This window comes from Neofelis nebulosa, chromosome 9, assembly GCF_028018385.1.
Source record: "Neofelis nebulosa isolate mNeoNeb1 chromosome 9, mNeoNeb1.pri, whole genome shotgun sequence".
Lineage (NCBI taxonomy): Eukaryota > Metazoa > Chordata > Mammalia > Carnivora > Felidae > Neofelis > Neofelis nebulosa.
This window is the reverse complement of record NC_080790.1, coordinates 11895629-11917299: the sequence shown is the minus strand read 5'-3', so window position 1 is coordinate 11917299 and position 21671 is coordinate 11895629. Positions and strand designations below refer to the sequence as shown.

Below are 21671 nucleotides of genomic sequence, written 5' to 3'. Positions count from 1 at the left end.
AGGATGTATTTCCCTGCACGGCTCTCGAGTCTCACATCTCCCACATGGGCTGCAGGAAAGTGTGTACTTCCCTCTTACATCAGAATAAGGTGAAAAATATAACTAAATGGTTTTGCCCATTTAGAACTGGCTGGGAACCAACTTTTCTTTCTTTCTTTTTTTTTTTTTTTTTAATCTGGGCTGTTCTCAGTCACTGCCACATACACTTCTACCTTAAAGAATAAAAAGAAAGAAAAGCTAGAAAGAAAGAAAAGAAGAGTTGCACCTTACTTACAGCAAGTTGGGGCCTTGTTTGTAGAAGGAGGATGGCCGTGAGGCAGGGGTGGGGCGGGGGCGGGGTCAGTACAGAGTCGTGTGCGAAGAAACCTCATGTGAGATGTGGACAACCTCTGAACCGCACTACCGACTCACGCACCGTACAAAGAGCCAGTATGGAACCGGACTTTAAATGCAACAGGTACTATCTGTCCAGAAAATAAATCGTACAGAATTCTTCCTATATGGTCAGTGTGAATGGCACCCAGTACAACCCTTGCAGAAAGTGATCTGGTAATGACCCTGACAGATGTTCATAAGCATCATTCATTTTAATTCAACAATCCGGTTTCCAGGAATCCGGTAGAAAGCAATCCAAAGAGAGAACAAGGATGTTCACAGCAACGAACAGCATAAACACTAGAAAACATGGTAGGAGTACCTGTTATCTGCTGGACTTCGCTGAATGCTTAACATAATCCTGAATGATGAGAGTTATTTTTGCCATTTCTACACACAAAGAAACTAAATCAGAGAGGCTAAGGAGTTGGCCTTCTGTCATCCAGCTCGCATGGGTTAGGGCTGGATTCACACCCACGTTCACACCCTCCTCAATCCCCTCGGTGTTCAAGGGCAGTCAGAATGCAAGTCACATAAATCACAGCACATTCCATGGACTACACAGCCATTATTTACAATAAGAAAAATACTTAGGTCACATGAAAATACAAAACTGTATATACAGTAGGACCTAACCTGTATACCAAAGACCTCAAAGAAAAAACTGAACCCCAGTGTTATTGAGTGATTCCCTCTGAGTGGCAACAGAAGTCAAAAGTATGGAGGGTGGGTACCGCTAACCTGAAATTCCCATTTCTGTTTATAATTGGAAAATAGGTACTAATGAGGAAAGCAAGGTTTGGGCAATCTTATAACTAATGCCACTGGTCAGAGTCCTTGACAATCAGTTCTCTTTAAAGTGGATACATAAATGGAAATAGAGAAGCTCAGCTCAGTTTATTAAAATTTGAAATAGGAAAAAAAGCCCCCCCCCCCCAAAACCAGTCATTTTGAAAGCATAACTCTAGCAATCAAAGCCCGAAGCTAGCTTCCAAGAGAATGGTGAGTGCCAGACGAGGCAGACGATGCGGAGGAATATGCCAAGACTCCCAAACCCCCAGGCCAGGTCTAGAACACAGGGAAGGTGGGGCGAGTATGCAGGGGGGAGACCAACGGCAGAGCCACAGGCACAGGTCTGCGGGTACATCTCTAATCTCTTACCCTTGCGTAGACAGCGCTGAAGCTGTGAGTCAGAAGACTAACAGGTGATGGTTAATATTTAACATTTTCTCAGTCCTGTATCAGCTGGGGTGGAGGCCTAACCATAGGGTGGCTCAGAGAAGTCAACGTACTGTACCAGGCTGGCCAGAGAGGGTGCAGGTCCCCTACAAGGTCCTCCAGGTTGTCTGGTGGCCCTGCCGTGCCCTAAGTGTGACACTTTCTTAATGTGGACGCTAATACCACAGCCAAGTTCCAGCTTGAGAGAGCAGAGAAAGGGCAGGTAGAGGATGTGACCTAGAAGTTGTACCCATCACTCTGACTCGTACCCCACTGACCAGTACCTGGGAAAGAGAGTCTCCAGCGAGGCGATCTGGGACCGACTCAAACTCAGGAGGTGCTATTTCTAAAAGGAATTAAGGGGGCAATCAGCATCTCTCGTGGTTCAGTGACCATCTCTTCAAGCAGACTTTTAACAATTGCTTACATTCTCAGCATGAATCCAGAGGCCTGAAGGAAAGGGTTTCTGGAAGCAGGGATGAGGAGGAGTGAAGGGCAGGATTACCGATGTGAGGAGAAAGGGCAGGCCAGGCGTCCAGGCCCGGTTACACACAGCTTGCCCTTTATAACCTCTGCTGCCCAGGTCAGGGCAGCGGGACAGTCGTCTGAGGAGGAAAAGCGCAACCGCCCCTCCCACAGCCTCCCAGCTCTTGGCGGCCGTGCTCGCTGGCCTACCCGCCTGTCCCGGAGGACCACCTTCCAAAAGCACACAAGGAGTGAAAGTTGAGCCCAGGGAAGCCAGGTTGCAGGTCCAGTGCTGCAAACCGGGCCACGTGGACACACGCTCCTGCAAACTGCGCGGCTGTGCCTAGAAAACGAGGACACGAGCAAGGTCAGCCCTGCCCCGGCTTGTGTGTAAATGGTCTGGATCTCAGTCTTTCCTTTGCCATTATACTGGTTAAAAACCCCTTCCTAAAGCAGTGATGCATGTGTGCAGACTATAGAGAGCTGTCACCACATGGCTCCGAGGTCGGCTGGGGTCGTTCTAGGAAATCGCCAAAGAACGTGGTCAAAACCTAAGCGAGAATGGGACCCCCCTCCTCATTTCACACAGGCCAACTCAATGTACTGGGCAGCGGTTTTCCACTGTTAACGTCTACACTGAGTCTCACTCAAGATTTTGGCTGAAGAAACTATTTTGGGGCTAAGAGGTTTGAAAACCATCACACAAGAAGAACTTAGAGTAGCCTGTGTGCTTAAGGAATCCTAAGGCAGGAATAACACTTTATGAAGACACAAAATAACAATCCAATTGTACATGTTGAAATGTTCCCCTTTCCTGCTGGTATTTTAGGCAAAAGGGATCGAGGAAATGTCTTCCAGAGAACTGTGTTTAATTTTAAAACCTAGAGGGACAGCAGAATAGTTTTATCTTCATGGGCAACTATCGTCTGCAAAGAAAGGTTCTTACGAAGAAGGTAAACTGTCCAAGATACATCTTCACTGTCACCATCACAAATCAGTCCTCAATCCTCAGACACAGAACCTTTCTGCCTCTCTCAAAAACTCCAGGCCCCTAAAACTAAGCAAGCTGTCCTTCTGCCTTGGCATCACCCAATTTTCTTTCCTGTTGCGAGTCTCCTCGAGCTTCAACGTCCACCTAGACGGCTATAACCATCTCAAGAACGTCTCCATTTAGAACCACTTCCTGTGAAAAATTCTACTCAAGATACCCAGTGGTGTTTCGACACAGCTCCTCCAGCAAAGTCACACACCCATAAACCTGACTTCATAAACCCACCGTCTTCTTGAAAAACTATCAAGTTACTTTAAAAATAAGACACAAACCTTCATAAAAATATAGTCATCGAATTTATTATTCTCATTAGGCTGCCATTTTATGAAGAATTCCTAACAGAATGTTTCTTGACATGCAAGACTTAGCATTAATGGCTCATGTTACTATAAATAGTGCTGCTTACAAGCAGTACATGGGTTTTAGAGTTTTAAGACTACAGACTTTTATTATTCAAATCTTACTCAGTTTACGTTAAAATCAGAAGGTTCTGAACAGCTGGTTAGGAAGGTAGCCAAGATGCAGGAAAGATGTCTGCGCCTCCTTTTCAAGGGCAGCCAACTCTTGAACGGTAGGTGCCAAAATATCCACATGGCCTTTATAGTTTCCACCTGCATCACACACACAAATTATAAAGTCATGTAAATGACAGGCTTGAAAAAACTTGTCAGCAATACTTTGGCTCAATCACGTCCGTTTAAACATTGCTTCTAGCAATAAAAATGTACTACTGGGCAAGTTATCTCCAAAAGTGAGTTTTAAAAATGTTAAATCAATATAAATAAATGGCTAGGCCTCACTAATAGTGTCCCAATACCCCTAGCAACCCCTCCCCTCTGCTCTTTTTTGGTTTGGAAAGCACTAGCTTGGTAGTCTGAATTTTTTGAAAAAATTTTCAGGAATGAGCTGAGGGCATTCCAGGCGAAAGGAGTAACAGTGCGCTGGGTTACCACTTGAATTAAATCAAAGGTTTTCAATTTTGTTCAAAATCGCCATTATACTTTTGCTTCCTAATAATTCCATAAATGTTCAACTACTCTTTATGACACGAATACCTCAAGAGACACAGGTAAGCTGCTGTCCTTCACTGGCACACAAATCACATAACCAAAGCATGTGACAAGACAGGTACAGATAAACCGTTGCGAGAGTCATAGGAGGAAATGATTCATCTGCTAAAACAGACACTCAGCATGAGATGAAGTTACTTACTCTCTTCTACACAATGAAGCTCAGAAAGGACACATTCACATTCAGAACAGAAATAAAAGTAACTCAAAGCTTACCACCAGCGGCTCTCTTTTGACCATAGGTAACTTTCCCATCAAATTCGTCCACTGGTACCTTTATATCTGGTTCAACCTGAGAAATGGTGCAATTCAGATGTTCTTCTATCTCAGACAGCAACTACGAAGGGAAAGAAAAAAAGCATTTTTGAGGAAAAATCTCATTTTGACAGCGTTGAATTTTAATAGCATCAAATAAACCAGGAAGACTATAATACTTAGAATAAGTGGAAGTTAGATTTCTGAAGAGATAAACTCACAAGTTATAATTTACAAACTCTGACGTTATAACAAATCACTACTTTTCCTCATAACCAACAAACCGATAAACGCCGGGGTGTAATTTTTATAATTAAATGCAGTCTATTTTTGCCAATTTCAGCACGTTTTTACGCATCTCACCTGCATCTCATTGTACCATATGGTACAGCCACCATCTTCCTTAAGTCTCGTGTTATAACACCCTTTCCCACGGCTGCTACATACGTGGTACCAAACCTACGTTAAAGATGGAAAAATACTAACATGTAGACACGGAAACACACTAGTTATCTTTACTCTCAATTAGTTTTTGCAGTATTTTCTATCCCCGAGGAACAAGAGAAATTGCAGGCGTGACGTGCGGTCCACTCACTGCTGGCACTCAGGAACGCGTTAACTCGGTCTGCTGAAAGAGTTCTTTTGGAGAAAAATCCTGAGGTTTTCCTAGAATGCATGTCAATTATAGAAAGGAATTCTCAGATAAAAACAAGGGCGAACAAGTGAATGCTAGAGAATGCTATATTGAGGTTCTATCAAAAATAAAGTCCACATGTTTTCTATAAGAAATAAAAAGCAAAACGAACGGCCAGTTTGAACACGGAGTGTGTGGGAGCTCCTTATTCTTGCAACTTTTCTGTAAATTTGTATCAAATTGTGTTTCCAGATAAGTCCCCATCCTCTCCCATAAGAGTTTTCTGTAGCATTATGTCAGAGAGGATTTAAATAGTTTTTGGTGAAATCGAGTATATATATTAAAGCTATTAGTGAAAATCACAACTTGCATTTTCCTCTCTACACTTCATCTCATTATTGGTCCATTTGAAAATATAGAAAAAAAGATGCCATTAAAAAGTTCAATTATACTCCAGGGGCGCCTAGGTGGCTAGTTGGTTGAGCTTCTGACTTTGGCTCAGGTCATGATCTCACCATTTCCTAGTTCGAGGCCTGCGTCAGGCCTGTGCTGACAGCTCAGAGCCTGGAGCCTGCTCTGGATTCTGGGTCTTCCTCTTTCTCTGCCCCTGCCCCTCCCCCATTTGTGCTGTCTCTCTCTCTCTCTCTCTCTCTCTCTCTCTCTCTGTCTCATAAATAAACACTAAAAAAATTTTTTTTAAATAACAAAAAAATGTTCAATTATATTCCATATGCAACTGAATTCAGTGTAAATGGAAAAATCAAACTGCTTTTATTTCCAACATCTAAAACAACACAAACAGCGAATATAATACAGCGCTGAAAAGATTACCTTTTCTTTCTCTGTTGCCACCAGGGAAATGGCCAGACCCATCCTGAAAGATTTTAGAGTCCTTATTAGACTTTATTCAAGAAGCAAGCAAATAGTAAAAGAACAAAAGAGAAACTCCAGCGGCACCTTTCAGCTCTTCCCACTCGGCCAATTCGGTGGACGTAGTTTTGCTTCTCATCAGGCAAAGTGACATTTATAACTGAAAATAAGAACAATTATTACCAGTCGCCATTAGTTCTGCAATTTTCAAACGTATCAGATGTTTGATGTTTTAAATATTTCAAACGTATTAGAGGGTTTACTTTGAATTCCATAAAATGTAAACCGCAGGGATCAGAACTTTCTTCTTACCGTAGGGAACACCATGGATGTCAATTCCTCTGGCGGCTACATCTGTGCAAATCAAGAACCTCACATCTCCTTTCTAGAGAGAACAGAGAAGGAACTTACTGGTACGTATACTAAAAAATAAACACGAATATGGTCATCCACTGGATGAGACAGACTTCTGATAACTAATGTGTTACTATCAGACTAGAGGTCCAGATATTCATAATTCACTGGACCATGTCTTAAATTTTTAAGTCATGATCTGCTAAAATAAGACACTGAACAAATCAATAATTGGATTCATTTTTTACTTTCTTTTTTCCCCACACCAAAAATATTAAACTGCTATAATGTGGCTTTATCTTTAGAAATCCTGACTGGTAATTCAAAAGACAGAACAAAATGTTAAAACGTAAGTATTATCTTTACCCTTGTATTAAACTCAGAATACTAGGTATTTTCCCTTGGGGTTACACTTTCTGTGACAACAAAAATCCTAAAGAGATAGGAACCTAGAAGGGGCCCCCGTGCGCTCACCAAAAAAATACAAATTAGCCTTTGGATGTCATTTGTGCTCCAAGGCACAGAGTGAGAGACAGGAAGGGGAAGGACACGCTGACCTGGGGCCCAGGGTAAGGTCCAGGGCAGAGAAGGGCACACATGTGGCTCAAGTGTGGCCACGCAGCGCGCTTTACTACCCACGTCACTTCTGCTCAGCAAGGAAGCGGAATCCAAAGTCCCTCACCCAGCACTTCCCACCTTCTACTCACATGACGGGTCTGAGAGAAGATGATATTCCCACTCTGCACTGGGGCAAACACACTGGTAAGCAGCGACAATGCTGTGGCTGGAGGCTCAAGCCCAGCCCACCTCCACCAAGAGCTATACAACCCGGTCACGGGCTGCAAGCATGGAACTGGGACGGTGTGCCCCAAACAATTACAAATAGTCTTAATTCCACAAAACCGTATTCTGATACCTATCCTAATCAATCTATGAACTCTCTATGGATATTACTACAAACTATTAAAAAAAAAAAAAAGACTCCCAGACACGGTTTTAAGACTCCCTCTTAAAAAGGTCTACCTGAAAGAATGTGTCTAAAATTCCTTAAGTTGAAAATTCTTATTACAGTGGTGTTGTGCTGACAGAGAACTTACAATTTACCATGTGACTGCTAAAGATGACTAAACCCTGCCATGATAAGGATATACCAACAGGGTAAACATCTTCAGAAATTTCTAGGACAATTGCTTTAACGAGATTTACCGGAACTAATTAAAACTGGCTACAATTCCCCTCTGAAGTATTAAAGAAATGCAGTCAGCTAAATATTAGTACCTTAAATCTTTCCAAGTTTTGCTTCCTCTCATGAGGCTTTCTGTCACCATGAAGACAAACACATGAGAACTGGTGTCCTTTTTTATCAGGCCCTAGTGAAAAGCACATTCAACAGTTAGCCCTGGAAAACATGACACCCAAGACCATGTCAAAAAACCAATAGCATTCAGACTACACTGTTACCATATAACTCCACAGAAATCCATACCCCAATCTGCCATAAACCATGATTAACACAATTTCTATCGTAGGTGAAATGCCACTGAAATAAACTCTATGAGCATTAAAACTGATTTGCTTTGAAGGACATTTTTAGTCACTCTTCCTGATCTACAGAAGTAGATGGAACAGTATACCAACTAACTGTGTTAGTGAAACTGTGTTCACTAAGTGTGTTAGCGAAAGGAAAACATATGTGTATACCAGGAACCTCACCTATCCCATATAAAGCCAGGAACCAAAAAGTAGATCAGAGATCAATCTTGGAAGAACCAAAACAGGCTTTATGAAATTGAGGCCCTTACCAAAAGGTCACTCCCATAACCCTACCCTCCTCAAAGTGTCCTAAGCAGCTTAGTTATCCGGTTCCCTGACCCAAGCAGATTAGAAGAACCAAATTGGTGAGATGAAGAGGAACTACTATAAAGTGCAGTGGTAGCCAATCCCGAAAAGAAACTCAAGCAGATACAGTAACAAAAGCAGTATAGTCCAGACTACAGTAAGAGCAAACAACCTTCCAGAACTTAATAGAATGTACAGGCTCCACTATGAGATAGCCCAGGGTAACAAGTATACCATTACTACTCTCCATAGTAAATTTTAGGTTCAATACGATATACTTCAGAATTGAAGGAAAAACATATTATGAAGAGCTATCCATCCACCCCAAATGACTCACACAAGAACTAACCATGCAGAGGAGAGATGACAGCAAATCAGAACTTGCAGGCCAACTTACAGCTGGTCTACCACATTTTGAGCTCGAGGGGCTGAGGAAAGTATCCTAGATACACTCCTCCTCCCCGGTGGAGCTGTGTATAGAGAAGGGAGGGATCCTTCATTTTCCCCTCTCTTCAACCTCTGAAGTCTGGTATACGCTGTGTTATTTTGGTTTTAATCATGGTTTGGGAGAGTTGGTTTTTAAGTAAAAGTATCCAGAATATTTAGGGAAAGAAGGTGAAAGGAACTAGGGAAGAGTACTGCTTGATTAACAGCATTCCCAACGAAATAATCAAATCCTCCATTCAAAACCAACATGGACAGGAAGAAGTATTTATTACAAATCAGTCACTATAACTCAACCAACCAAGCAAGTCTGTTTGCCATGATTTGGGGGGGAAAAAAAAGGTACTGAACTATTCACTGTAAGGAACGATGTAACATGCTCTTTATATGACCATTACTTCAAATTTTTCATATTTTCTATTTTCTTTTAGAGTTTTCTGGTTCCTTGATATACAACAATTATAAAAAGAGATATGTTAGAGTTTTCCCCATTACGAAAACAGGATTTACCTGTTACCTTGTACATCTGTCAAATTTTGCTTTATATATTTTTACATTTATTATATTTCTTAAAAATTTTTTTTAACGTTTATTTTTGAGAGAGAAAGAGACAGAGCACAAGACGGGGAGGGACAGAGAGCGAGGGAGACACAGAACCCAAAGCAGGCTCCAGGCTCTGAGCTGTCAGCACAGAGCCCGACATGGGGCTCGAACCCACAAACCACGAGATCATGACCTGAGTTGAAGTCAGACGCTTAACCGACTGAGCCACCCAGGCGCCCCTACTGTATTTCAAACACAGCAACAATGAATGAATTCTAAAAGCGAACAGCTATATTTTCACCTCTGGATTATACCATTAACATTTACTATATTTGCTTTACTCCATATCTGTCCCTCTGTCCTATCAATTCATTTTTATATTTCTGATGCATTTTACTGTAAACTGCAAATATCTACACACAGTTTAGCACGCATTTCATTAACTAGAATGTAGTTATTTGGTTAGGTTTTACTGTTTTCCTCTAACGTGAAATACTACATACAAGGAAATGTATAAATCTTAAGTGTATATTTGCTGAGTTTTGACAAATGCACGTACCTATGTAGCCCAAAGCCCTACAAGATAGAGAATATGAATGTCATCCCACAAAGAACCCACATGCTTTCCCAGATAACCCCACTCCCGTTGTCCCAGGGAAGACCACTGTTGCGGGTTTTTTCTCCATTAAAGACCAGTTCTGACTCTTCCAGAACTTCACATAAGTGGAATCATACAGTATACACATAAACACTCTTGTGTAAGAAATCCTTCATTCAGCATCATGTCTGAGATTCACCCAGAGTCGCTGCATCCACCAGAAGTCCATTCCTTTGTACTGCCGGGCAGGACTCCACGGTATAAATAGTTCACATCTGGTTTAAGCCATTCCCCCACTGATGCCCACTTAGTGTATTTTCAGTTTGGGCCTATTATAAATAAAGCTGCTATGACCATTCTTGCCCATATCTTTTCTCACTGTGTCTTGGGTAAATTTTACTTATCTTGGGTAAATATTTAGGAGTTGGATTACTAAGCCATAAGACAGCAATGTTAATTTTATTAAAACATGTAAGACCTTTACCAAGGTGCCTGGACAACAGCAGCATACGAACACTCCAGCTGCTTCATATCCTTGCCAAAAATCGGGTGTCGTATTTGTAATCTAGCTATTCCAATGAGTGTACGTGGTATTACATTGTGATTTTGCATTTCCCTAATGACAGATCACGTTGGGCATTATCTCATGTTGATTCATATATATCATGTCATAAGGAGCATAATATTAGAATCATCATATAGTCATTGTAGATTAGATTTTTTATTACACAGTGACCTTCTTTATTTCTAGTTGATATTTTTGTCTTAAATTCTATTGCATCTCTTATTAATACAGCTAGACCAACTTTCTTTTGATTAGTAGTTTAGCTAATACATTTTTTCAGCCCCTTTTGATCTTTCCATGACCTCAGGTTTTAAGTATGTCTTGTAAACAGTATACGGTTAGATTTTATCCAGTCTAACAATGTATGCCTTTTAACAGAAGGCTTTGGCGCACTGATATATACTAGAGCGAGCGTTCACTCATACAGATTTTTCCACCAGCCTTCTTACTCTGTAATTTCTAACCATTCTCTTTCCCATTTTTTTTTTTCTCTTCCTTTCTTAGCCTTTTTCAGATGAAGGTTTACTCCTCATTTATTGGTTTAGAAGACATACACTCTATTGCTTAATAATTACCCTAAAAATTTTAATATTAATTAATACCATTACCTTTCTTCCAAATGACAGCAGCGCCTCAGAACACTGGAATGAAACTGTGCCTGCGTGGGAAGCGGTTTTCCTGGGGCTTATCATGTGGAAAAGTACTGGACAAGCACAGACACTGACAACGCGCCTCCACTGCTTTAAATTCAGCGCACGCGTTCTGGACCGCACCAACATGAGACTAATAAGCGATTAAGTGAGGAAATGAACACAATTTATTTCAAGTGAGGAAACATTACCTCCTCCTTGTTGCATAAAATATTGCTCCAAGTTATCGCAGTCAATTTTGGTTCTACAGAAAATAATTGCTTGATCCATCTTGTGTTCCTTGATCGCCCGGACAGCATACTCCCCCTTCAGGATTTTAATAGCTTCAGACCACATCTCTTGAATACCACCACCACCACAACAACAACAACAACAAAAAAGAATTTCAATCTAAAATTGTTATGAACACACATAATTACAGTCACAGACTTACTGCTTTGACCACCTAAAAAAAACTCTGCTTTAATATAAGTAGTACAGACAAAAATAAGAAATATTAAGATAGGATGAAATGGTGAGAATATCCGTTCGCTCATTTTTCTTTAAGTTTTATTTTTATTTATTTCGAGAGAGAGAGGGTGCATGCGTGAGAGGGGGAGGGGCAGAGAGAGGGGGACAGAGAGAATCCCAAGCAGGCTCTGCACTGTCAGCACAGAGTCCAAAGTGGGGCTCAATCCCACAAATTGGGAGATCGTGACTGGAGCTGAAACCAAGAGTCAGACGCTTAACCCACTGGGCCACTGAGTCACCCCAATTCATTTATTTCTATTTCTGTTAGTGTATGTTTATGCCATTTTATAGTGTGCCAAAAACACCTATGCCACACCTCTTATGAAGGAAAACAGACATATAAACACACAAATAAACAGAACTTCATATCCACAACAAAACTTTGCTCTTACCTCTCATGGAGATGTTTACTCAATTATTTTAACCCCTTTTAAAAATAATTAATGGACTTTTTAAATCAATCTAACACCAGAAAGTTCATACTTCTCAACAGAATAAAAACTGTATGTCGAACTCGGTAATTTCTTAGTCATCATCCTCCCAATCTCTATTTTTCAGTGTGAAGCTACACTACAGTTACTCAACTATCTAATGCAAAACTTTAATTCTGTAATCCACCATATTTCTAAAGGCTCTCCGGTCATACCTAATTGCAGTATAAACTAAGCAAAACATTTATAAGAAAAAATTTATTTCGAAGAAGTAAAAATTTTTATTTTATGACATGCATTCCCTAACAGTGGGAGGATATATTATTTTGAACTAGCAAGGTCCCTGCTCTTCTCCAACGATAAGGCTAGTCGAGCATGCACCTTATAAATTTGGAATTGCACATAAAACTGAATTCAAAGGAACTCTATTTAATCAAGATTTCAGAGAATTCACCTTTTAGATATTGGCCATAAACCTACCAATGAATCCAACCATAAAGTAAATGCAGTCTAACCCTTCCCAATGATCCGCCTGAGACACCTGAATCCACACATCTGAGACCTACTCTAGGCTGGACGAGCACTATCCTTCCAATACAGCGTACCTTCGCAGATCTTTAACATATGAGGCACCTGAAATCATCTCTGCTCTGCACAGAAGCATCTTCAAAGAATTAGATTTAATGTTAGACTTTTTAAAAACTGGTAAATATTTCATGATATGGAGTGTCTGTTTAGGAGGATGAAAAAGTCCTGGAGATGGATGGCGGCAATGACTGCAACGTAGGGATGAACTTTATGCCACTGAACGTGACCACATCAAAATAGTTAAAGTGGGCAATTTTGTGTTGGGAATATTTTACTGCACACAAAAAGAACAGATAAGCGATTCCAAGATAATTTCTGTATCTTTCACAAAGTTGAAAACTAAAGACATTTTTCTTTGTTAATTCCCCGAATGAAGAACCTACGTGACGTTTCTCCTGGGATTCAGGGCCAATGTGAAATCTGTTGCCAGAGAAATCTGCTGATATCCTCCAATCAATAAGAATTCCATAATCCAAAATACTTGTGACTTAGATGTCAGGAGACTAACATCTGAAATTCAGTGATTAATACTGCTCTAAGTTCACTGACACCAGTCAATTTTCCCCCATTTCTTTATTATGATTTTTGTTACCTTTATTGTCAAAATTCCTGTTCTAATTTTGTAGGTCACCTCAAATCCTTCATGAGAACAGACAGGGCATAAATTCAGTAAGACAAATCAATTTGTTTTCAAAATCTTTCAACCCCATTCATTCGTTCATTCATTCACTCACTCATGCATGCATCTGTTCACTCATTCAACTTACCCGGACTATTAGCACCAGGCCTTGTGTTATCTTTTGCATGTACATCATCAGTCTATGAAAAGAAAAGGGGAAAAACAGGGTGGCAAGTGGGTAAGTAAGGATTCCAAACAGGTATCGTTTTTTTTTCTTAAAGAGAAAAGCGTATCTAACTTTAGATACAGACGTATGTCTTTAAAGTATGTGGGCAAAACCATTCTTCAGATTCAGAAAAACCCTTTATTAACTGTGGGTCTAAGACTAATCAATTTTATTTTATTTTTATTTATTTATTTATTTAAATATATGAAATTTATTGTCAAGTTGGTTTCCATACAACACCCAGTGTTCATCCCAAAAGATGCCCTCTTCAATACCCATCACCCACCCTCCCCTCCCTCCCACCCCCCATCAGCCCTCAGTTTGTTCTCAGTTTTTAAGAGTCTCTTACACTTTGGCTCCCTCCCACTCTAACCTCTTTTTTTTTTTTTCTTCCCCTCCCCCATGGATTCCTGTTAAGTTTCTCAGGATCCACACAAGAGTGAAAACATATGGTATCTGTCTTTCTCTGTATGGCTTATTTCACTTAGCACAACACTCTCCAGTTCCATCCATGTTGCTACAAAGGGCCATATTTCATTCTTTCTCATTGCCACGTGGTACTCCATTGTGTATATAAACCACAATTTCTTTATCTATTCATCAGTTGATGGACATTTAAGCTCTTTCCATAATTTGGCTATTGTTGAGAGTGCTGCTATAAACATTGGGGTACAAGTGCCCCTATGCATCAGTACTCCTGTATCCCTTGGGTAAATTCCTAGCAGTGCTACTGCTGGGTCCTAGGGTAGGTCTATTTTTAATTTTTTGAGGAAACTCCACACTGTCTTCCAGAGCGGCTGCACCAGTTTGCATTCCCACCAACAGTGCAAGAGGGTTCCCGTTTCTCCACATCCTCTCCAGCATCTATAGTCTCCTGATTTGTTCATTTTGGCCACTCTGACTGGCGTGAGGTGATATCTGAGTGTGGTTTTGATTTGTATTTCCCTAAAGAGGAGCGACGTTGAGCATCTTTTCATGTGCCTGTTGGCCATCCAGATGTCTTCTTTAGAGAAGTGTCTATTCATGTTTTCTGCCCATTTCTTCACTGGATTATTTGTTTTTCGGGTGTGGAGTTTGGTGAGCTCTTTATAGATTTTGGATACTAGCCCTTTGTACGATATGTCATTTGCAAATATCTTTTCCCATTCCATTGGTTGCCTTTTAGTTTTGTTGATTGTTTTCTTTGCTGTGCAGAAGCTTTGTATCTTCATGAGGTAAGACTAATCAATTTTAAATGTAATAATAAGAATGCAAAGGTGGCTCTTAGGATATCGTATATTTACAATATGTAACAAACCCTTATTTTATACAGGTAAATCTACAATCAGTGGGAAAATGACTAAATGGGCGCATTAAATTGATTTTTAGGAAAATAAGGAACCTCAAGAGGACGTCAAAACACTACTAAAAACCACTGTATCTGAAATTAGATTTACATACATACATAATCCTATTTACTTATAAAAATTACATCAAGATGATCATAAAAGTAACTCTCACAGAGGGAAAAAGAAAAGTTGAGCCCATCACTTATTCTGTGCCCTCAAGGCCTGAACTTTTCTGGTCCATGTACGGGACTCCTCTTTTCTTAGGTATAGTATCTGGCTGTAAGAATCACGAAGAGCCCAAGGTTAAGCTAGTTTATGGATGTTTTATTCCACACAAATGTTAACACTGTAAAGTACTTACTCTAATGTGGTTTTTCCCAAGCCTTTCCCAGAGTTTGTCAGTTTTGGGGTTCACTGGGACAACCACATGGTGCACAGTATCCGGGACAGAATCTTCTCCTTTTAAATCAACCCATGTGGGAAAATGCATTATCTTCTCAGACAGCTTCTTTACATCAAAAGAGTGCAAAGTAGCAGAGCAAACAATCACCTAGGGAAACAAAAAAGTCAAAATTTAGCTAAACTGTTCTAATTACAATTCCACCTAACGTGAGGCCCAAAGTATGTTAACCTGGCATCTAAGCAACAGCTGGTGGTATGACTCTGGGCAGGTTGGTCTCAGAGCCGCAGCCCCTCACCCCTGCGTAAACCACGTCTCTATTCCACAAGGCCTGACAAAAACTAGGTAAGATGAGAAGGTGTTTGAAGATCTAAAATCCTAAATTACTGTGTGTCCCCTTCCCTCCCCTTGAAGCCTCTACACCTCTCAAATTCTTCCTAGGAAAGAAGGGTGAGAAAAGCAAGAGTAACATTTTAAGAAATAATTACAAAGGAAACCACTGTTTTTCAACAGCTCCAGATATTTTCCCCTCAAAGAGGAAGCAGTGCTCAGTCTGGAATATAAACTCTAATGCTCTGTAGGAAAAAACCAAATAAGAATGTTTTCCTTATCATCCTCAGCGACCTAATTTCCTCAAGTTCCCTTCTCCTTCATTTCTATGGGCAGCTTTTAAGACTCTTTCTTTGTGTGTGCTATGTAATCAGGTAACAAAGAAAATGTTTTCTACAGTAGTTAACTTAATCAGAAGACACTAAGACAAGATGTAAATGTAAAAGAAAATAGGGGCGCCTGGGTGGCTCAGTCGGTTGAGCGTCCCACTTCGGCTCAGGTCATGCTCTCGCGGTTCGTGAGTTTAAGCCCCGCGTCGGCCTCTGTGCTGACAGCTCGGAGCCTGGAGCCCGTTTCAGATTCTGTGTCTCCCTCTCTCTCTCTGACCCTCCCCCCGTTCATGCTTTGTCTCTCTCTGTCTCAAAAATAAATAAACGTTAAAAAAAAAAAATTTAAAACAAATTTCAAAAACATTTGCAAACAAATGCTTGAAAATGTTTTGAAAACAAAAAGCATTAACACATAACAACTGTCTGCATGTATTTTAGGATATATCAGTCATTTCGTACCTGAAGTCTTTTCCCATCAGAGGTAATCTGAGGAATCTGACTGTGAATCCTATTTATAAAATCAGAGTAACCTTGAGAAAGAAGTCCATCCTGAAGGAGAAGGAAAGAAAGCGTAATTTTTAAGTCAACACCTAGATCTTTCTTTTGTAAATCAAGTGTAGAAAGATAATGGAAACAAATTCATAAGCATACATATCCTCACCATATTACCAAAATGATTATTTTCTAACGGATAAAGACAAATTATAAATTCAGCTTTAAATTCCATGTAACTAAAATATGAAAAAGCTGACAATAAACAACCCAAAATCTATATTCTAGTGTTCTAGAATGAATATGAGAGTTAATAGCTCCTACCACATGTCCTCAAACACAGGATTTTAATTTGAAAAAATGAAAACAAAAATCATCTCAGTGTTATAAAACTACTCAATCCATTTTGAAAATACTTTAGAAGTCTGTCAAGACATTAATATCCTTACAGTTCACATTTTGCGACTATAACATAAAGAAATAATTGTACTGTGTAATTTATGTACCAACAAAGACCACTATTTGGAGTAAAAAAAAACAAATCTACATATCTAGTAACAAGAGTAGTTAAACAAACCATGAAGTATCCATGTAATAGAGCACTAGTCAGCCTTTAAAACCTATTTACAAGTAAGGATGTGAAATACATATAATACCACATTTAAAGAAAAAAAAAAAGAAAAAAAAAAAAGAAAAATAAATAAATAAATAACAAAGATTTCCCAGATCCTACATAGCTTGATTTACTATATAAAATAATATTAACATGAATACAAGGAGTGGATGAAAATATGCCAAACTGGTAACAATGATTATTTCTACATGTTGGGATCCTAAATGAACTGTATTTTTCCATCATTCTACATATTTTTACCTCCAAACACATAAGCAAACTTTTTTTTTTTTTTAAAGCATGACTATAGGGGCGCCTGGGTGGCGCAGTCGGTTAAGCGTCCGACTTCAGCCAGGTCACGATCTCGCGGTCTGTGAGTTCGAGCCCCGCGTCGGGCTCTGGGCTGATGGCTCGGAGCCTGGAGCCTGTTTCCGATTCTGGGTCTCCCTCTCTGTCTGCCCCTCCCCCGTTCATGCTCTGTCTCTCTCTGTCCCAAAAATCAATAAAAAACGTTGAAAAAAAAAATTAAAAAAAAAAAAAAAAAAAAAAAGCATGACTATAGTCCAACATACAGCTTCATCCAGGACCAGGAATCTAACTTGGGATAAGTTCAGCTTTCCAGTTGACACCAAATCGTCTAGTCTTCCTGGGGTGCCAACGACTATATCTACCTGAAAAATATCAAAAGAAGAACCCAGTGAAAACCGAAGCACTATTATAATCATCATAAAACAGCAACCAATAACGGTCTACTTACCATGAAAACATGCATACTGAAGCAGTGACAGCTCAAAATTCAGAGAAAAGGAGCTATAGATAATGCCCTATTACCAAACCTGTATTTGGCGTGAAATTAACATGACGATTTTAGTAGCTGATTTTGACATCCTTAACTGATATAGCCTAATACATAAAATAATATATATATATAATCTAACATACAAAATAATTTATAAAACTACAGTCTAATATATAAAATACATAAATATTTTCCAAGTGAAAACCAGATGAATCTTATGGGAACTCAAATCAAACCAGGACTCAATTCCCAGCTCCGCCGTTAGCCAGCTGGATGACCTCAACTTAATTAATCTCTTCTAGTTTCAATTTTCTCATTTTTGGAATCTGCTTTGCAACATGGCTGTGACAACTGAGAGATGAGATACAGAAGGCACTCGATGCCCAGTTTGTGTGCCAGGTGCTCAATAAATGCAGTTATAATCAATAACGATGATGCTCTGACTACCCAGGAACGCAATCATGACTCCTTGTCAAGTGCTTATAATGAACAGGCACAGTGCTAATGTTTTACAAGTACTGTATCATCTCATGACCACTACAGAAAACAATACTATCTTTATTCCTATTTTTAAATGAGGAAACTGAAGTTTAGAATACTGAGGTCATGAGAATTTAAATGATACAGCTCCAAAGTACCCAAACTAAATTTCAAACTCAAAGTCCAAACCTGAGTAAAGGTCTAAGTCAAATAAGAACAAGTTTTACTTAACTTTTTATTATAAAAATTTTCAAGTATACACACAGGGAACAGAATAATAAGTCCCCACATCAGTACAAATAACAAACATTTTCCATTCACACACACGTCTTTTAATCAAGCTCAAAGGTAAAGTGATCAGGAACATGGACTTTGAAGTAAGGTCTACCGGTGAGGCATAAGCTCTTGGGCAAGTGACTTAATATTTACTATCAGCCCTCTTCCTAGTCTGTAACAATGGAGAAGAGCATCATTTCAGAAGGCTACCATGGGAACTGAATAAGACAATGTAGGTAAGCATTTAGCTGGGCTTGGTCCAGTTCTAGAAAGCAGTGAATAAAGGTAAACTGTTTTAAAGTGTATATATACATCTATGTGTGAGCACAAATATTACATCAAACCATTCAATCAGTTAGACAACTCAAAACTTCTACTCGATTAATCGGCATGAAAACTCACTCCTATTCTTCATTTGTTTTCTCCACTGTAGACTAAAAACATAATTTTCTCCTAACAAATTTATCACCGGAGTCTCATTACTTCAATATCTCACAGACACTTGAAGAAGCAGAATCCTGTGTTGGCTTTTAATTTGAACCAACAGAAGGCATTTATAGTCCCATGAAAAATAAAACAGACATTTCTCAAGCGATTGTTTCATCTGTACTGATAACAATAAGCAAATTTCAGTTCAATGTAGAGAATATTGCCTGAAAATCTGAAGATAAAGGCCTGTTTAAGTGTGTTAAGAACAACCATGTGCCAAGCACCGTGACATGGGTTGTACAGGACAATGAACAAAATATCACTCTCACTCTGTATGTAACATCTCTTTACTATAGGATTCCAACCCACATGTGAATTCCCTCTCTTCTCTATTTCAGTAGCAAAAAAACTCACTTTACATGAAATATAGACACTAGGTCTCACAGGTTTAAAGACAAAAAGTCAGTTAAGTTGGAAATATTTACGTAACTTGTGCAAGAGCTCCAACCACTCCTCTAGGCCTCAACTGCACAGGCTGCATTACTGTGCAACTCTAAAATATTTTTTAAATTACACAGTTCTACTCTCTTACTCCAAAGCTGACTTCTGGTCCAGCGTAAGATACGACACAGGACTAGGGCTGAGCCACAGGATGACGGGAGACGGAACAAGGAGAGAATACAGGTGGAAAGAAGAGCAGAGAGAGAACATATGAGATCCACTAAGTAGAATGGAAGCAAATCTGGTCAAGAAAGCTACAGAATAACACTACCTTTACCTCTGCCATTGAATTTAGCCAGTACCAAATGTTAGATGACTGACAAATCATATAGAATTCCCTAAAAGCTCTGCAGCTGGAAAACAGGAGTTAAGAAGCTTAGTAACTTACGGGGAAAACGGACTGGGGTTTGAGAAACCAAGAATAGGAATGAACATATTAAATCTCTCTCTCTTTTTTAATTTATTCATTTATTTTTCAGAGAGAGAGACAGAGTACGAGCAAGGGAGGGGCAGAGAAAGAGGGAGACACAGAATCTGAAGCTGAGCTGTCGACACAGAGCCCGACGCGGGGCTCGAACCCACAAACCGTGAGATCATGACCTGAGCCGAAGTCGGATGCTTAACCCACTGAGCCACCCCGGCACCCTGAACATATTAAATTTCCTACAATCCCTAAAAAATGTAACACAGCAAATAAAAACCTATCAAAGCAATATTACTATCTTAGAACAGTATTAACAAGTATAGCAATAGGATTCTTTGCTTTTAATGTCATACCAGGTCAAATCCAAACCATCCGGCATAAAATTTCATTTGATAGAGACACCAATGGGACTGGAGGAAGTGGACATATTTCCTCACTGTGACTCAGTATCAGGAGGTTTAGATTAAATGATAAAATATTTAGGGAAGGAAATGGAAGAGAAATTTGAAAGGAGCAAGTTATTTCATACACATGAAATATTTTATGAAGTCCTATCTATATCTGGCTTCACAGAATTGATGAGCACAGTTAAGAATATCCCAAGCTTCTTCCCCCATAATGAGGATCACTGTCTTAGCTTTGTCCTTTGTAACCACCTGCCTGAGCAGTCTGTGAGACTCCCCCCACCCTTATCTAACTTCTCTCCCTCCTTCTGGAGCCACATTGTATCGTTCTTCATCCTTCCTTTGGGTCCCTGTGACAACTTTTACATTCTCTGCAATCCAGCTGATCTCCATTTCTATCCTTAACTCTACTTTCTTCTTTCTCCATTATCCCCAAAAGAAAGGACTCTTAATTCATGAGAAAGCAAGAAGAAAATCCTCAAGTGCTCAAAAGGTAAATGAAGAAACCAAACATCCTGTATGCTGAATTTTGCATGAGGGGTGCAAAGAAACTGCTGTACACTCTTAGGAAAAGAAAAGACACCCCCACAAGGTGTTTCCGAACACATACTTGACCTTGTTCTAATTTCAGCCTCACTTGATTTTTCCTGAAGCACAACAGAACTACACTGTGAAAATGACGACCCATCATGCAACCTCTTAAAAATTAAAAGTACAACTTACCCCATTATCCAAAACAGAGAGCTGATCTCGTGCCGCAACACCTCCAATTATCAGAAGCTCCCTGAAATAAACACCATCATGATAATGAAGAGAAAGATTAAAGCGCTTTATTGTTTGACTTGCATTGTTTGACTCATACATTACTAGTAGGAAAGTAAAACAGTGGTGTCACTTTAGAACACAGCTGGACGGCTCCTGAAAACATCCAATGTGAGGCTACTATGTGATCCAGAAATTCCACTCCTAGGTACAGATCCGGGAGAAATAAAAATGACGTCCACACAAAAACCTGTACACTAATGTTCACAGCACAGTAGCCAAAAAGTGGTAACAACCCAAATGTCCATCAGCTAACAAATGGATACACAAAAATGTGGCACATGCATCTAATGGGATACTTTGGGGCAATAAAAAAGAACTAAGCACTGATACATGCTGCATCGTGGACAAATCCTGAAAACATTACGCTAAGTGAGAAAAGCCAGTCAGAAATGAGCACATACCATCCAATTCCATTCATGTAAAATGTCCAAAAAAGGCAAATCTATAGTCAGAAAATGAACCAGGGGTTGCCTAGGGATGGGAAGGTTATGAGGACACGGAATGGCTGTCAATGGGTACAGTGCTTCTTTTGAGTGTCATGAAAGGTTTAAAAATTGGTTTTGGTGACAGCTGCACATCTCTGTGAATAGAATGAAAACTAAAAGCAATCTGTACACTTTAAGCAACGGGTTGTATATGTGAATTAGATCTCACTAAAGCTATTTGCAAAAAGTGTTTTTTGTTTAAATATTTATTAACTTTTGAGAGAGAGAGAGAGAGAGAGAGCGCGCGCATA

At 39.6% G+C, this 21671-nt stretch overlaps 1 protein-coding gene across 1 annotated transcript in view; it reads right to left on the bottom strand.

Annotated features, from left to right (window-relative positions):
• Positions 1 to 3392: 3392 nt before the first annotated feature.
• DDX1 (DEAD-box helicase 1) overlaps positions 3393 to 21671 on the bottom strand; it is a 37438-nt gene continuing 19159 nt past the window's right edge. Inside the window, exons 14-26 of the mRNA XM_058682574.1 lie at positions 20834 to 20894; positions 17370 to 17468; positions 16152 to 16241; positions 14995 to 15183; positions 13228 to 13279; positions 11123 to 11269; positions 7571 to 7662; positions 6251 to 6323; positions 6026 to 6098; positions 5900 to 5942; positions 4798 to 4893; positions 4396 to 4516; positions 3393 to 3720 (exon numbers count right to left, since the gene is read on the bottom strand). Coding sequence (XP_058538557.1) covers positions 3590 to 3720; positions 4396 to 4516; positions 4798 to 4893; positions 5900 to 5942; positions 6026 to 6098; positions 6251 to 6323; positions 7571 to 7662; positions 11123 to 11269; positions 13228 to 13279; positions 14995 to 15183; positions 16152 to 16241; positions 17370 to 17468; positions 20834 to 20894 — 1267 coding nt within the window. The 3' untranslated portion in view covers positions 3393 to 3589. The remainder of the gene's footprint in view (positions 3721 to 4395; positions 4517 to 4797; positions 4894 to 5899; positions 5943 to 6025; positions 6099 to 6250; positions 6324 to 7570; positions 7663 to 11122; positions 11270 to 13227; positions 13280 to 14994; positions 15184 to 16151; positions 16242 to 17369; positions 17469 to 20833; positions 20895 to 21671) is intronic.